This window comes from Argentina anserina, chromosome 3, assembly GCF_933775445.1.
Source record: "Argentina anserina chromosome 3, drPotAnse1.1, whole genome shotgun sequence".
Lineage (NCBI taxonomy): Eukaryota > Viridiplantae > Streptophyta > Magnoliopsida > Rosales > Rosaceae > Argentina > Argentina anserina.
In genome coordinates, this window is record NC_065874.1 from 3,569,094 (window position 1) to 3,586,158 (window position 17,065).

General features: G+C 38.7%; 3 protein-coding genes across 4 annotated transcripts; 2 read left to right on the forward strand and 1 right to left on the reverse strand.

The window, feature by feature from the left end:
* The first annotated feature begins 489 nt into the window (after positions 1–489).
* LOC126785764 (integrin-linked protein kinase 1-like) lies at positions 490–4,623 on the forward strand. Its single transcript, XM_050511404.1, has 12 exons — positions 490–747; positions 854–943; positions 1,157–1,240; positions 1,383–1,474; positions 1,606–1,726; positions 1,823–1,902; positions 2,067–2,129; positions 2,271–2,399; positions 3,154–3,214; positions 3,308–3,420; positions 3,792–3,873; positions 4,582–4,623. Exons 1-12 carry the CDS (start codon positions 490–492, stop codon positions 4,621–4,623), a joined length of 1,215 nt encoding a protein of 404 aa, XP_050367361.1.
* Positions 4,624–6,958: 2,335 nt separating this feature from the next.
* LOC126786357 (probable alpha,alpha-trehalose-phosphate synthase [UDP-forming] 7) lies at positions 6,959–11,347 on the forward strand. Of its 2 annotated transcripts, none has more exons than XM_050512161.1 (4): positions 6,959–7,172; positions 7,392–9,515; positions 9,608–9,881; positions 10,478–11,347. In XM_050512161.1, exons 2-4 carry the CDS (start codon positions 7,534–7,536, stop codon positions 10,784–10,786), a joined length of 2,565 nt encoding a protein of 854 aa, XP_050368118.1. In that variant the 5' UTR covers positions 6,959–7,172; positions 7,392–7,533; the 3' UTR covers positions 10,787–11,347. The 2 variants fall into 2 exon arrangements, with proteins under 2 accessions (XP_050368118.1, XP_050368116.1); XM_050512159.1 differs by having other exon boundaries at positions 7,413–9,515.
* A 1,049-nt stretch (positions 11,348–12,396) lies between these two features.
* Positions 12,397–14,595, reverse strand: LOC126786365 (protein GRAVITROPIC IN THE LIGHT 1). The gene is made up of 2 exons (XM_050512168.1): positions 12,737–14,595; positions 12,397–12,650 (listed from the first exon to the last, which is right to left on the reverse strand). The coding sequence occupies exon 1, from the start codon at positions 14,153–14,155 to the stop codon at positions 12,812–12,814; it is 1,344 nt and encodes a 447-aa protein (XP_050368125.1). The 5' UTR covers positions 14,156–14,595; the 3' UTR covers positions 12,397–12,650; positions 12,737–12,811.
* Positions 14,596–17,065: the final 2,470 nt, after the last annotated feature.

Consider the following 17,065-nt stretch of genomic DNA (forward strand, 5'->3'; position numbering starts at 1 on the left):
GTATTTTCTCTTGTTTAGGTTGTCTTTTGTCATTGACAATTGTGTTGTTTACCTTGTCTTTCATTCACACTATTATTTTTTGGTTGTCAATTTATTCATTAGTGTGGAACTTTTGCAATATTCTTCACTTTCCAGGACTGCAATGAAAGCCCAATGATGCTCGATCAAGTCAGTAATTATTAGCCTCCCCATTTCCCTAAGAAATAGTCAATTTTTCACCTTATTGGTTAATATTTCATTCTTATATTACGATGGCGTCACGATCAAATTGGTGCATATAGAATTCAAATTATGATAGAGGCCGTCATGCCCAAAGCCTCCACCATAGCTATAACCGCCCTTTTTCCCGCCACAACACGTTACTATACTAGGCCATATAAAAGTACGTCTTTCTCTTCTTTCATTGCCCTTTTAGGCTTGGTGAACCACCAGCTCGTCGATCTCCTTAAGCAATTCCAAAACTCGATAACTAATTCTCCATCGTTTTAAATGAAGACGATGGCTGAGATTCTACATGCCGACGACGACTTCGACATGCAACTGATACGGAAATTCTTGAGCTTCGCTTCGAGAGGTGACCGAGTTGGACTGAACCAGATGTTGATCCAAGGCATATCTCCTGATGTGCAAGACTACGACAATAGGACGGCATTGCATCAGGCGGCGAGTGAGGGTCACACTCCCATTGTTGAGCTTCTCGTGTGTTACAAGGCCAACGTTAATCTCCAAGACCGATGGAAAAGAACTGTAAGAACATATATAGCTATTTCCTCATTCCAAGTTCGTGAATCAAGTCTTTAGAATATGGAAGCAAGATTTATATCTCTGTTACGTTTGTGATGTGAATACCAAGCCCCTGACAGATGCAAGACACTATTCACATCGAGATATATGCAGTATTCTTGAAGTAAATGGAGGCAACGACTTTATCAATCAGTTAATGGTAATTAATTAAGAGATATTGATGAACCTTTAATACTAGCTAGGATCAACTCAAGGCTTTCTGGAATTCTGGCTAATAAGTCACAAGTCATTCATGTTTGAGTTTCTTATCATGTTTCTTAATATTTTGGTCGCTGTAAATTGTAAGTGGTTAATTGGTTATCATTTGGGAGGAGGAAGATGTCATAACTATTTTCATTTGTGTTTCAACCAGACCGTTCGACATGAACATGATTCAAATGATGTGAAATTTGACGTGACAGAATTAGAGACAGAACATTCATCAAAGGTCCAGCAGGTACATACCAAAATTTGTTTTGATTTGGCATTATGGCGCCATACATGTGAAATATTGTTGTACCTCCTATTGCAACAATCAGTCTATAGATAACTTCACAAGAAAATTGATATGAAAATGTTCTTGTTTTCTTTACTTTTAGGGTTGTTTTGGTGAATCTGAAAAGGTGAAATGGCGTGGAATCTGGGTCGTAAAGACCGTTGTCAATAGACACATATGTGCTCCTGTGAAAATGTGTGTGTACATATTTTTCCATCTTTGCATCTACACTCAGTCCCTAGTTTAAGTTTGTGATTTTAGGACATATAAAACTCTGGACAATGTTTGGATAAAAATAGCTTGCTAACTTTTAAATCTTCATACAGGATACTCTCTGCTAAAGATAATGCGCTCTTGCGTGAACTTAGACATCCCAATATATTACAATTTCTTGGGTCAATTGTGCAGCAAGAGGAGATGGTTCTAATAACCGAATATCTACCAAAAGTATACATTTACTGCTAATAAATAATATTGTTCTTATAAAATAATACTCTATCTTTCTCATGCTTCTTATATTTATATTCTGGTTTTCGTATCTAGGGTAATCTCGAGGACATTTTGAACCAAAAAACACGTCTTGATGCACAAACTACTCTTCGCTATGCACTTGATATTGCTAGGTATGATTAAATTGTTTTGCTGATTGCGTCATTTCGGAAATTGCATTTGGCATTTTGAAATGTACGTTCATATCTATCTACTTAATGTTCACTATTTACTTTATTACGTGCGCTTCTAATTCAACTGATATTGTTATGGATTATATAAAATCTAAAATTGTCAGGGGTATGAACTATCTTCATAAGCATGTGCCATCCCCAATAGTTCACTATCATTTGGGTATCAGGTATAAACCGTTTTCCCAAACTTGTTTACTTTTCATATTCGATCTGCTATAACGCTCCCAATCCGTTATGAAATGAAAACTAATCACTGGTTAGAGTCATCTACGAAATGAAAACTAATCATATTTTCCATTTTGGAGTAGAAACTTGTGGCAGGATGAAGGTGGACACTTGAAGATTGGGGAGTATTGGGTTCAAATGGTGTATGAACAAACTAACTCAGATCAAAATGGATGTAAGTATGTTGCATTAAGAGCAAGTTCATCCATTGAGTCAATATGTCAGTCGCTGGGTCAAGGGGTTAGTAGGTCAGTATATTGTTTACTGACACTTGACCGTTGTTTCCACCGGGTCAAGTCATTGGGTCAATTATTATTTATGAAGTATTAAATTAGTTTTTGAGTGTAAAACTGATAAATATTAGTGATGCCAACAAATAAGAAGGTGAGGTGTTTATAAGAAATATTAGTATATTATTTTTCTTAGTATTTCCGTTGCTTAGCATTTTTTTCCCATTTTTCTAACTCATTAATTATAAACCATCTTTTCTATAATAAAAAAACAATATAATCCAATTAAGCTTAAAAACTAATGGTCTAGATCTTATGTGCGACCATTTCAAAGTAAATAGCCCAACGACTGCAAGACTCATATTTTGATGTACATTTTCTAGACAAAAAATGAATGTGGCGTGTGTGCTATGTGATTGGCACTACAAGACAAGTGATTGTCATGCACGTTGCTTCTATATAGCATCCCTTCCTCTCTTTCCTCACGGCCATGGGGTCAGTATTATGCAAGGCCTGGGTCAGGAAGTTGACCTGAGAATGAGCTTGGATCATCCCAACAGTAACAGACCCAATACCGGTGGAACCTAAAAATCAGCGTTTTCATTGACATGGGTCACTACCTCATCAGTTACCATGGCAATAACTAAGACCGGTGATCTTGCTCTAACTTCCATATTTAGTACTCTTCACGCATTCGTTATGTCTTTAATCAATTTTGATTTACAGGCCAAAATAGTGATGGCACACAAGATTTAACAAAGATAGATATTCGATCGTTTGGATTCATATTTTTTCAGGTATAATTAAATTTGTGTAGCCAAATACTTGGTTGTTAATGTTTATCCAGTAATCTTGACATCATTTTATGCAAATTCATGTGTAATGCACAGATGCTAGAAGGAATACACTCCCAGACTAACACACACGCTGACAAACATGACCTCACGGTCGTTGATAATAAACCGAAATTCCATTTCAGTCGATGTTCTAATAGAATTCAAGAGTAAGTGTAACTCCTCTCATAGAATTCAAGAAGTAGTCTGATTTCATATGGTTGTAAATGACAACGTGGTATTGCCTTCATAAATCGTGAGATGTTATCTTGCCAAAAATTTCCATTTCAACAAGCTTTGTAGAATTAGCAAAAGTATTCAGGCTAATTACTACAGAAAATGTTAAACTACCCTCGGAATTGAAGATGATATCTTTATTCTCAAGAAGAACTTGGTATTTACACTTCAAGTACGTTTGCTAAAACACTCGGAAATTTCTTACAAAATTATCTGGAGTTTCTAATCACTTTCAGTGAAAGCGTTACGTACCAATCTCAACTCAACTTTGATCGTCCTTATATATGTGTCTTTTGTTTTGCAGGTTGATAGAGAAATGTACAAGCAGTGACCCTTCTGAAATATCCTCATTTGAAGACATCATAGATGTTCTGGAAGAAGAAGCAGTAGTAGTAGTGTGTTTGGGTAGACCATGCCCACTAGTTTGTTCGTTGCACTAATCAATGGACACCAAATACGTGTACCAAATAAGATTCATATTTTGTCATGTCACTGTAAAGAAAGAACAACAAAGAAAAAAACTAAAAACTCTAGTGCATGTACGTATTGAATATTTAATTATATGATCCTTAATTATAAGTTTGTAATAATACTTTCTGTATTGAATAATCAACTAAGAATTAATTGCACTAGTAGAACTACATTCACAAACACCCAAAAGTGAATTGGAATTGTGAGATATATTTGTCTTTTGTAATTGTAAAGCTAAAATTAAGTCATACTAGAATTTTCGGGTGGAGTATATGATGTTATGATCCCAATTAGTTGAACAACATTGATATCTTGCGAGCTGCATGTATGTTGATTTAGTTTACGGTTTGAGTGTTAGGGGGGTTTTTGCTGCTTTTCACACATATTTCAGCCAAAATAAATAAATAAGTGTGCGGTTTGAGAAAACATTTCTACAACTTTGAATCGACACTCTCATAATGACATGCTCAAATTTGAATTTACATGAGCTGCATATTCCACAATTCACATTTTCTCAGGTAAATTACTTATTTACTTAATCACCATTATTACGAGCGTAAAATCTTCTCTTGTTTTCATTGTGTTTAAAATTGACACTGACTAAATGTATGTGTTGTTTCCAGTTTTTCACTGGCAAGATTCTCTTTTCTGTATTTGTTCACTAGCTGGCTAAGTGCGGATGTCGATTACCTTTCTCAAATTGCCCCACTCTCAAGGTCTGCAATGAAAGATATCCGAATGATGATAGTGTAGCTAGCTTCCTTGAATGTTGTCTACTCTAGCAAGCTCTCTCTCTCTCTCTCTCTCTCTCTCTTGAGAAGTAGTCAATTTTACATTATATATGGAAAACGGTTGTGCATTTCCTGCTTGTTTTGATGTCTTTGGATATATTCAGCATCGAAGTATAGATATACATCCTCTTTTAGGTGCAAAAGGTTAAATCTCATTATTTATCTTGTAAAAGCTCAAGATCATTGTGTAGTACATGTTAAATTCACATATATTGAGGGGCTTTCTATCTCAGATAATGAGGATATATGTTATTATGTTCGATCATTACTCATACGTTCTATTTTGGGCTAAGTGAAATGGTTTTAACGTTTAAATCAAAGTGCATGTTTGCTTAATATTCAAGACTTAGCATTAGAAAGATCAAACTAACATACGTGTTTAGCTACATAAACATAGAGTCAACATCAATATTGACAAACGAGTGAAACGACTAAACCCGTTACTCTTGATCCAGCACATTTCAACCCACGTTTTCCCTCAATTACACAAAACTCATATAGATCGAGCTGAGGAACTATACCTAACGAAAACTCCTTCACACCAAGAAGTCCTTCAAGTCCGAGAGAGACTGTTTCGCTCTGAGAGCATACATATGCACCTATATAATAACGTGGAGTGCTCACCCTAATACGCACTTTATTCGTGCATGTTTATAAAAGTCGCACATTGCTTCCGAGACACCTCACTTCATCACAATGCTCATGCATAAAAGATTTGTAAAAAGAAAACACCCGCCGTTCGGTCAAACTCTGTGACTCATAGTCTAAATTAAGTAAATATATGTACACATTTTTCTTGATGACCAGTGACGTATCAGATCCACCCGTCCTCGTTTTCTCTATTAATTAAACAACAAGCTAGGTCGAAAACCCTAGAACGATCATTCCAGCGGGGGACGAAAACGACATTTCAATTCTGGTCCCTTCAACCCTAACCATGCAAGTAATTTACGGACCACTGGTAACAAAACCCTAATAAGCCACGAATTGGATAAATGGATAAATTTCTAACCACGTGACTGCCACGTTGGTTTGAGAGAGTCATCGGTGACGTCATGTCCCAATTTCACCTTATCCGGATTTTTCTTTTGGTATTATTGTAGCATCGACCATGTGGCAACTTGGGCAGCATGGCTAGGGTTGCTTCCATGATGCTCTCGACTATATACCTCTTTATCCTAAAGTTGAACCGTAATGCTTTGGGACCAAGTTTTCTATTAATTCTTTTGTTTGCATTTTCATGTGGATTATAGTGGTGCAATTTCTACTCTACAACTTCCTACTCTATAAGTCCGTCTTCTCTTGATTTTATATCAGTAGAGTTTTATTTTATATAATTACGATCTTATCCTAAATCTCAACAAATCAATCGCATTATGTAATTAGATTATAGCTAGGTGTGAAAGCGCACATAGCTCTTCCGCTTCATAAAATCCAATCTTATCTTTAAGCTAAAGTTATAAGATTAGTTTTTCCGTTCTACTTAATGATACGACTTTGATTGTCAAAAATATTTCTTTTTCTTATAAGTGATATGGTTTCTAGTTTGAGAATTGAGATGTATAACGTATTCCTCCATCTTCTTCACTAAGCTAGTGCCATTTTCACAAGCCTTAAACTTTTCATCGCGAACAAACATTTTTTGTATATTTTTTTTCTCTCATTTTAAACAAAACAATGTCAGTATCAGTGTTCTAATCCTCTAAAATATCGTTAGTCAAAACGAGTGAAAAGGTCTGGGAATTCATCCTGCTAAGGTGATAACGAACTCTACTGTTCCAAGTACCCCCTACATCCCATACCGGGCACGTGCCTAGAACACAACTCCTCTCCACCACGCGTCGCCACACCACTGGCGCACCCTACTCCTCCAACCTCCACCTGCAAAACACTAGATCATTTTCCATCATCCCCTTAAACGCGTGGGCCCCACTCCTTTCTTTGCTAACAACGCCGACGTGTCCCAACCCCTTGCTGGATTTCCGCCACGTCACCATGGCCCTCCGGAGAGCAAGTAGCCAAGTAGTAATTAACGACCCCAGGTGGAAGCGCGTGGAGACCGACGCGCCAGAAGCCAGTTGGCATTACTGGGTAACCTACTGGCCAACCTTATCCTCTTCAATTCTTTAATAACTTTCCATAACTTAAAACAAAAAAAATAAAATTAACAAAAATAAAAAAACATTTTGGTTCCTCCAAAAAGAGGGAAGCAAAGCATTTTGGTATATTGTAGAGGTTGAGAGAGAAAAAGGAACCAAGGTTAAGAAGAAGAACCAAAGAGAGTGAGAGGCTCAAAACACCAAAGCCAAACCCTAAAATTTTCAATTTCTTCCCAAATCACCAATCTTTCATTCTTTTCTGATAATTCAGATCCAAATACCACCTGGGTTCGATTCAAAATTCAATCTTGCAATCCCTAAAAGGTAACTATCTAATTTCCCCATTGCTTCAATTATTTCAATTCAACCCCTTTTAAAGTATTCATCTTTACTCACAACAAGCTGCAGATTCTATGTTTCATTCAAGTTTTCGATCAGTAAATGTTGATTTTGATATGATTGAATCGAATTTAGATTAGGGTAATCAATAGGGTCTTGTTTGCTTTAGCTAAAGTTTGATTCTTGGGTGTTGTAATGATGCAGCGTTGTTATGTTTTATTACAGATCGTACTTGTTCTTAGTGTTTTGAAGAGGCAAGGAATCTTGGGTTTGGCTTACATTTTAGAGATCTTTGTTTAGAGATTCTTGAGTTTAGGGGGAGACCCTTGATTAGAAGTTAATCAAGATGATGTCAAAGTCGTATACCAACCTTATGGATCTTGCTTCCGGCAACTTTCCGATAATGGGCCGGGAGAGGAAGCGGCTGCCCAGAGTAATGACGGTTGCCGGGGTGATATCGGAGCTGGATGATGATAATGCCAATAGCGTGTCTTCGGATGTGCCGTCGTCGATTATGCAGGACCGGATTATTATTGTGGCTAATCAGCTGCCGGTGAAAGCTAAGCGGAGGCCGGATAATAAAGGGTGGAGTTTCAGTTGGGACGAGGACTCGTTGCAGTTGCAGTTGAAGGATGGCTTGCCGGAAGATATGGAGGTTTTGTATGTAGGGTCGTTGAATGTAGAGGTGGATTCGAATGAGCAGGATGATGTGTCGCAGTTACTGTTGGATAGGTTCAAATGTGTTCCAGCATTCTTGCCGGCTGATATTTTGACCAAGTTTTATCATGGGTTTTGTAAGCAGCATTTGTGGCCTCTGTTCCATTACATGCTTCCGTTTTCAGCAAATCACGGTGGAAGGTTTGATCGGACTTTGTGGGAGGCGTATGTGGCTGCAAACAAGATCTTCTCACAAAGGGTGATTGAAGTCATAAATCCTGAGGACGATTATGTGTGGATTCATGATTACCATTTAATGGTGCTGCCTACATTCTTGAGGAGGAGGTTCAATAGATTGAGAATGGGGTTTTTTCTTCACAGCCCCTTCCCGTCATCAGAAATTTACAGGACTCTACCTATTAGGGAAGAGATTCTTAAGGCGCTTTTAAATTCGGACCTTATTGGTTTCCATACTTTTGATTATGCCCGGCATTTCCTATCTTGTTGCAGTCGAATGTTGGGTTTGGAGTATCAGTCGAAAAGGGGTTATATTGGGTTGGATTATTATGGAAGGACAGTTGGGATAAAGATCATGCCTGTTGGGATTCACATGGGGCAGATTCAGTCAGTGTTGAAACTGGCAGACAAGGAGTGGAGTGTAGGAGAATTGAAACAAAAGTTTGAAGGAAAGACTGTGTTGCTTGGTGTTGATGATATGGACATCTTCAAAGGTGTCAATTTGAAGCTCTTGGCAATGGAACAGATGCTGAAGCAGCACCCGAAGTGGCAGGGGAGAGCAGTCTTGGTACAGATAGCAAACCCAGCTAGGGGAAGAGGGAAAGATCTTGAGGAAACACAGGCTGAAATATATGCAAGTGTGAAGAGAATAAATGAAAAATATGGTCAGAATGGATATGAACCCATTGTCTTCATTGATAAACCAGTGTCTCTTAGTGAAAGAGTTGCGTATTACACTGTAGCCGAGTGTGTGGTGGTCACGGCTGTGCGGGATGGGATGAATCTTATTCCATATGAGTACATTGTATGCAGGCAAGGGAACTCTACATCAGAATCAGAATCAGAATCTAGTGGGCCCAAGAAGAGCATGCTGGTTGTATCAGAGTTCATAGGCTGTTCACCTTCACTTAGTGGTGCAATTCGGGTTAACCCATGGAATGTTGAATCAACAGCTGAGGCCATGAATGAGGCAATTTCGATGGCTGAACCTGAGAAACAGTTGCGCCATGAGAAGCATTATAGGTATGTCAGTACACATGATATGGCTTACTGGTCACGGAGTGTTTTCCAGGACATGGAGAGGACGTGCAAAGACCATTTCAGAAGACGTTGTTGGGGAATTGGACTGGGTTTTGGCTTCAGGGTTATAGCACTGGATCCTAACTTCAGAAAACTGTCTATTGATGCCATTGTGAATGCTTATGTGAAATCTAAGAGGAGGGCTATATTGTTAGATTATGATGGCACTGTGATGCCTCAAACATCGATAAATAAGACCCCAAGTCAAGAGGTCATCTCCCTAATCAATACACTTTGTGGTGATGCTAAAAACACTGTCTTTGTGGTCAGTGGAAGAGGAAGGGATAGTTTGAGCAAGTGGTTTTCTCCTTGCAAGAAACTTGGAATTGCTGCTGAACATGGTTATTTTGTAAGGTATACAAGTCTTGTTCTTATTTATTATACAGTTATTTTTCATTTAGTTTTATTTTTTTTTCTTTATACTTATATGAATTGTGTTATGTTAGGTGGTCTGCCGACAAGGATTGGGAAATTTGTGGACAGAGTAGTGACTTTGGGTGGATACAGATAGCTGAGCCAGTCATGAAATTGTACACAGAAGCCACTGATGGTTCCTCTATCGAGACCAAGGAGAGTGCATTGGTGTGGCACCATCGAGATGCGGACCCAGATTTTGGTTCCAGCCAGGCTAAAGAATTGTTGGACCATTTAGAAAGTGTTTTGGCAAACGAACCAGTAGCTGCCAAGAGCGGTCAATATATTGTGGAAGTAAAGCCACAGGTAAATTTCTTATCATCCTTCCGTTCAAATCTATGTGAATGCGACTTTTTGCCTACTTGTTTGAATCTCATATACCGGGACGGTCAACCACGAGTACGGGAAGTTTTTACCGCTGCAAATTCTCCCTAGTTTATTGTTGGAACCGACGGAAATCACAATACCTTTTATTTATAGAAAACTCCTCCTCCGAGTGTGCTTTAGCTTGTATGCCTTTATGAGGAAACCACCTCATTAGTTACCAAGTCTATGATGGCACTAACAGAGGTTTGTAAAATATGAGAATATGTGCATAATACTGCGAAAGGTGGTAGGACACGCACTTTGATATTGAAATTAGTGGGTATGGGGTTCAAATAACTTAAACAAGTGAACCCAACACTGAAGCTTGCATGTGTGTGCTTTTGTTTATCTTTTGGTAATGAGGGTTCCTCAAATAGCCTCACAATAATCATATGATAACTTTATTCAAATTTTGGTAATATGAAATTCAGTTAATTATTGCTATAGATAAGTTTGCATAATATGGAGTTCTTTCAATCAAATTGCTTGTGTAAAAAATGTCATGATTGTTGCATCTTTCTTGTTGTGGCTTTCAGGGTGTCAGTAAAGGCCTGGTTGCTGAAAAGGTATTCACAACGATGCACGAGAGTGGGAAGCAGGCAGATTTTGTTTTGTGCATTGGTGATGATAGATCTGATGAGGACATGTTCGAGATTATTGGCAATGCACTCAATAATGGGGTCATCTCATCCAATACGAGTGTATTTGCTTGCACAGTTGGACAGAAACCCAGTAAAGCCAAGTACTATTTGGATGACCCTACTGATGTCATAATGATGCTTGACGCTCTTGCAGACGCTTCAGATTCTCCAGCTTCCTCTGATGGCGAAACAGGAAGCCCTTGAAACCTTCCCCTGACTTTTTGTTAGGCTCCAGTGTTCTCTCCACAAAGGCTTGATGGTTAACTGCATGCTGGGCTTTGATTGAAGAAAGTGAAGATCCTTTTCTGCTTTCTGGGAGCAACCTTTGGGAGAAAACATCCTCTATGACCTTTTGAACCAATATTTGCAGACAATTTCCAAGCATCACTGGATTTGCTATCTCATGTGCATAGACAATCAATGCTGAGTGTGGATTATAGTATAGTGGATTTACTTGGTAAAGAACATAACTTCTAGATCAGTGCATACTTTGAAATGGAATGCGGAAATCATTGGTTGGATCATATTCATGTGAAGGTTGACATATCTGAGGGATGTGGATTGCTATAAGCTGGGAAGTAAAAAGGGGTCTGTGCTGGTCAGTCATAATGCACATTGAGGCTATACTGGTTTTTCTTTTTGGAGTGAATTTGCTTTGCCATTTGTTTCTGGGATCAATTCCTTTGCTTATTCAATCTGTACATTATATAGCAATATCTGCAAGAAAAAGATGCCCCAAATAATGCATCTTTCAGGTTTCTGGAACTTCAAGTTTAGAAACTTAAATTTTCAACATCCTTTTTATCTCGGTTTGCGATGCTGCCCTATTTTTTGTGAGGTGGTATCTTTCCTGAGAGATCTTAAGCTATCCCAGGGGAGGTGTAGTAAATGATAAGAGGTTGGAGAAAGGAACAGGACAAGTATAAACAAACAGGCAAGGACTGCAATTTGCAAATCACATTTCCAAGTGCCTAAGCATCTCAGAACCTAACAGAATCAGACTCCAAGTACCAACATTATCTTTGGTGGGGGTTCAGATTCCACCCTATACAATATTTATTATTTTCCTACAGAAATAATTCCAAAGTTCTGCATATTTACTGTCAAGTGTTGGAAATTGCAAGACAATTGAGTGAACAAGGGAAAAATCCAAATCAGATTGACCCAAGTGACAAAGTAGGGGTAGTAAATTGAGTTAAAACTCATGTGAATCAAAAACTTATTCCTCTCAACTGTAACCAAAACAGCAAAAACAAAAACTAGCCAAGTTCACTTGGAATTGAGGGTTGGACATAAGGAATTATGTACTGTAATACCAAAATGAGGAAGCACAGGCTTCCAAGTTCTATATGCCAGCCATGCTATGACTATGAGTATTGTTCTTGTGACTCCGTGAGTATATAATGGAACCAAAAGTTTGGGCAGGTAAAGGAATGCTGGGAATCGCTACATGTACTAGAACCCTACACAAAGCCACAGAAGCAAAAGCCAGAAGTTAGTCAGAAACTATGGTGTCTTTTACAAGGTACAGAAGCCCGTGATTTATGCTCAGATTTGTCAAATCCCAATCACCTCCCTCGTGAGTCCTACCCAGCTATACATGTTTACACATAATCCCACCAAAATCCAAATACAGAAATATGCAGAAACTGGTTAACATATCCCAGTTATAAACTTATAATAAATATTGGTAAGGTTCCCAAATATTAAAACTTACAGAGTTGGATTAGCTCTTTAGCTACATAACATAGTAACCAATTATTACTTTGAAAATTCTGCATTCTATAGTTTAAATGCTCTGATTCACTACACAATTTCACTGGTTACATTGCATGGTGCTCCCCATTAACAGAACAACATAGTAGATTGCATAATATTACAGTTAGCAGATTGCCCATTACAACAATTGCAGAAACACAATATTACTGTTTTTACCTACTTGGACAGAAACCCCCAAATCCAGATCATATCCTCTCTGACCCAGTTTTCACAACATGCCATTGTTGCAGCAAAATATGCTTATGCTAAATTGCTTAGCTCACCTCAGGTAGGTGACAACTGACAAGCTCTGGTGAAAAGAGGGCAACACAAGTTAGAGAACCGTATTGGGGAAGACAACTCTATACTATTATACTACAGCTAGCCTACACTTACCTCTATGGACCCGCACCCAGATCCAGCGGCTCTCATACATCATTTACATGAACAGTCTAAAACCACCGGAGCCGGCTAAGTTAAGTTGTTAATTCGCCGGAGATTATCAACCGGAGACGGGTAAACCAGGCTCTGGAATACTGTCTTGCCGATAATGAACCCCGGCACGACGGTGAAGCTGACGGAAAACTCGTTATCGGAATCGTTAACCGTCACGGACTCCATGTACACCTCGGAAAACCTGCGGTTCTTGTTGACCTGAAAGACCGAGACTTGTTGGCCATACGAGAAAGCCAAGCAGTGTAGAAGCCAAACCCGCATGGACATTTCCGCAAAGGCTTCGAAAAACGGACTGTCGGGAACCTCGCCGGAGATTATAAGCTTTCTCTGGTTTAAGTTCCCGAAGAGGGAGCACTCCATTTTGGCGTGTACTAGTTGGAGGTACTTGGCTCTTGTGAACTTGCAAAACGACGCGTTATGGTTCTGGGACAGGAACGACTTTGGGTTCGCGGCTTTGAGATTGATGAACTGGTCGAAGAAGTGGTGGTGTGTTTCGTGAGTTGGAGAGAATGGGAGTCCGAAGTTTGGGTTGTTGAAGCCTTCGAGCATTGTTTTGCTGACGAAGGACTCGAATGCAAAGCAGCGGTGGCTCTGTTTGGTAAACTCTGCTTCTGGCTCGATGAACTTGATGGCTGTGTCGACGTCCCAGCTTGCGGACTCCATTTCCTTGATCATCAACCTCACAAAGCTTCGTATGGATCTTACGGTTTGCTGCTGAAACTGGGCGAAGTGAGTTGGGGTTAGTTTCGAGAGGCGGAGGCTATCGAAGATCGAGAGCGGGCCGCTGGATTTGAGCTTGTATTCGGAGGACCGGTTGGTCGAGACTAGTTCTTCTAGTTCGGATTTGAGTTCCGAAATGGCCAAACCCTTGCGCTGAGCTTCGGACTCTAGCTTCTTGATGGTGATCTCATACGTCTTCATTAGTCCCTGCTGCTCTTGAATCTCTGCCAGCATTAGAGTCACTTGAGGAGAGAGATCGAGCTCTTTCTTTAGGAAGCTGCGCTTCATTTCCGAAATGGACTTCAGCTCGTCAACTACGGCCTGGTCCGCCACTTGGATGGCTTCGTTGTTGTAAGGGTGTTGCGCCATTTGGAGCTCGGCGTAAGCTGCTTTGATTGAAGTGATTCCGGCGAAGAGCTTGGCAAGTAAAGCCTCCATGATTGCCTTGTTCTTGGCTTTGAGATCCTCCATTTTTTCAATATCGTATTCCTCTTTTGTGGCCTTGGTGTTCGGTTTGAGCTTGCAAATGCCATTGTTGGACGCGATTTTAGTAGCTGCTCGGAGGTTGATGACCTTGTGGAACGTCCTGGCCAGCTTGCTCTTCTTGACCGGAGCCGATTCGGGTCGGACTGTATCCATCTAAAACAGTAAAATGTAAAAGAAACAAACTGGGAAGCTGATGGAGACGAAAAGATCGAGACTTTAAGGCATAAAACTTGTTGGGTGGAGAGAATAAATGTGTGTGTATGAAAGGGACTGGAGTTAATAAGAAAGCAGAGGTGGAAACTTTGACTAACGAGGTTGAAGGCGGAGATGGAGGTCAGGGCAGGGTTATAAAGCGCGGGAAAAAGGAAAAGGAGGAGCAGATACAGTTACTTGGAGGATCCAGAAGTCGGGTGTGTATGTGTTATTTACTTATTTTAGTGTTTTGGGGAGGTGAGTTATAAATGGTGGTGTACAGAGAGGTGGTGATTGATTGTGAGTGAGGGATTGATTGCTACCATCTATCAGGGACCCTACTAGAGTTAGGGTTGTGTATCATCATCAGCCATGGCAGAGTCAGGAAGAAGAAGAAGAAGACGCAGAGGTCAGTACTGTATAGACTTTAGTCACCAATATTGGTAACATTATTACAAAACCTAACAGTAATTCAGTAGGAGCATGAAATCTACCACCAATTTTTGGGATTTTTTTTACCATACTATGAAGTTCAAGGTATGCAATAATTAAAAAATGCAAATATTACATGTTGCCAAACTTGATAGAAAATCAGTTTGGTATATTTTCAGTTTTTGCTTAATTTTCCAAATATCTATATAGTGAAAATAAAAATTAAAATAACTCATCGGGTCATTTTGAATAATAATAATTAGGACTGAGACCGGTACGGTTCGGTTCGGGATTCGGCCTATACCGATACCGATAATTTAATCGGTTTCGGTTTCGGTTCGGGATCGTAAATTTAAAAATTAATATCGAATCGAACCCATACATATCGATTCAGGATGGGTTCGGTTCGGTAAAATTGTACACTTTTGCGTGTATTTCTATCTATTTATAACTATTAGGTAATGTAAATTAACATTCTAAGTCTTTAAAAGTACAATGTATACCTAAAAAACTAAAAACAATATTGAAAATGCATATATTTTATATATTTTATACATTCGGTACGAATTATACATATACCGAACCGTACCGTTTATAAAATTTCGGTATTAAATTCGGTACGGGACGAAGACATTTTACCGATTCATCCCGACCCGTCGGTATTCAGTACGGGACGGTCGGTTTCGGTACCATTTTTTCGGTACTAACTCCCACCCCTAATAATAACAGTATGAATCCCACCAAATGGATTTACTGCACTTTTCTTTGTCGGGACAAAATATACAATTGATTTATGATTTGGTTGTTTATTTTCAAGACTGAATTTTTAAAGGAACTTAACAAATATACGAATTCAGCTACTATATTATAGAGTTGATTATTATGTACATAAGTTTGAGATTACTGATTCGGTGGAAATGCCATCAAGCCAACTGCTAGATAAATTATAGATACTCTCAATAATGTTATCTAACAAAGCATGAGTATTCCTTTTGGTGCAAAAACACAAGGTCGGAGGGGGACAATCTTAAGCAAATGCATGTTGTAATCCTCCATAATACAGTTGTTAATGAATATGAATATGCATGTAAGTGAGGTAGTCTTCTAGGCACCATCCTATCTTGCTATCTTAAGATTGACTACTGTATTTAGAGCTGATTGTACGTAACAGCCACAAACAATATGTTTTCAGACTTCTATATATAGCTCTAAAGTTTATATATGCACCCATATTATGCTATTGTGTTTTGATATATAATTGCAACAGTTGTAAAAGAAAGACAAGAAGAAAAGGCGATTTAGTTTATTTCATTTTCATCTCTTAAATTTGAAAGTGATGGTATATCATTTAGTTTTGACAAGTATATATAACAAATTTCTCATCAGCAAGTCATTTGGTTCCGAAAAGTTTAGCTAGAAGATGCAATTCGCACAACATAAACTAAGGAACTAGGGAAGGAATCGATGCATGATAATTTATCAAGAATAAGAAAAAACCTTCTAATCTTTGTTTTTTACCAGTTGAATTTGCAGAATCAACCAACTGCATGCATTTGGTTTTTAACAGATTTAGCGGTTGTTAGTTTCATGTTTTTGGGCAGGCACAAATACGGCTCTGAATTAATTAGATCCCTGCAATGCAGTATGGGACCTGATGGATGAGACTCATGAGAGCTAGGAATTGCATTTGGAAATAGACAGAGCCGAAAGAAGATTGTGACGATATCAACAGTAACCTGATTGATGTGGGTCACATACTTAGCGTTTTTTTCACCAACAGTCCCTCAATTTTGGTGTACCTACCAATATGATACCTCAACTCTTAATCGTACCAATGTGATACTCAGACTCTAGTATTGCTATCATTGAAGTACTTCCGTAAGTTTTTTTCAACTTCTCCGTCATCTTGGTGACGTGGCAAGTACGTGAGGCCCACAAAGAGGGTTAAAAGACAAAATTAACCCCATCTGAGAGGAGCAATGTTTTTCCCGCCCTTTACCTTGAGAAAGACACCCAACAATTCCAATTTTGGCGCCAATTTTCCCTCCCTACTCTTTAATTTGTGTCTCTTATCTAAACTAAAGAACTACCGCCAACCAGTCGACCACAATCTGATAAAACCTAGATCAATCTCATTTTCTATTTTTACCCTAGCACTTGTTAAACTAACAGAATAAATATAGAAATTTATATGAAACATCTCATTTCCACAATCTCATAAGAATATAGAAACACATAACTTAACGAAATTCAAATACATGTTTAAGTACCATTAGTTGCCACATTTTATGTTGATCTGCCATGATTTTTACTTGTAAGAACTAATGGTAGATCATGACAGATCAACATAAAAGGTGGCAACTAATGATACTTAAACATGTATTTGAATTTCGTTAAGTTATGAGATTGTGGAAATGAGATGTTCCATATAAATTTCTA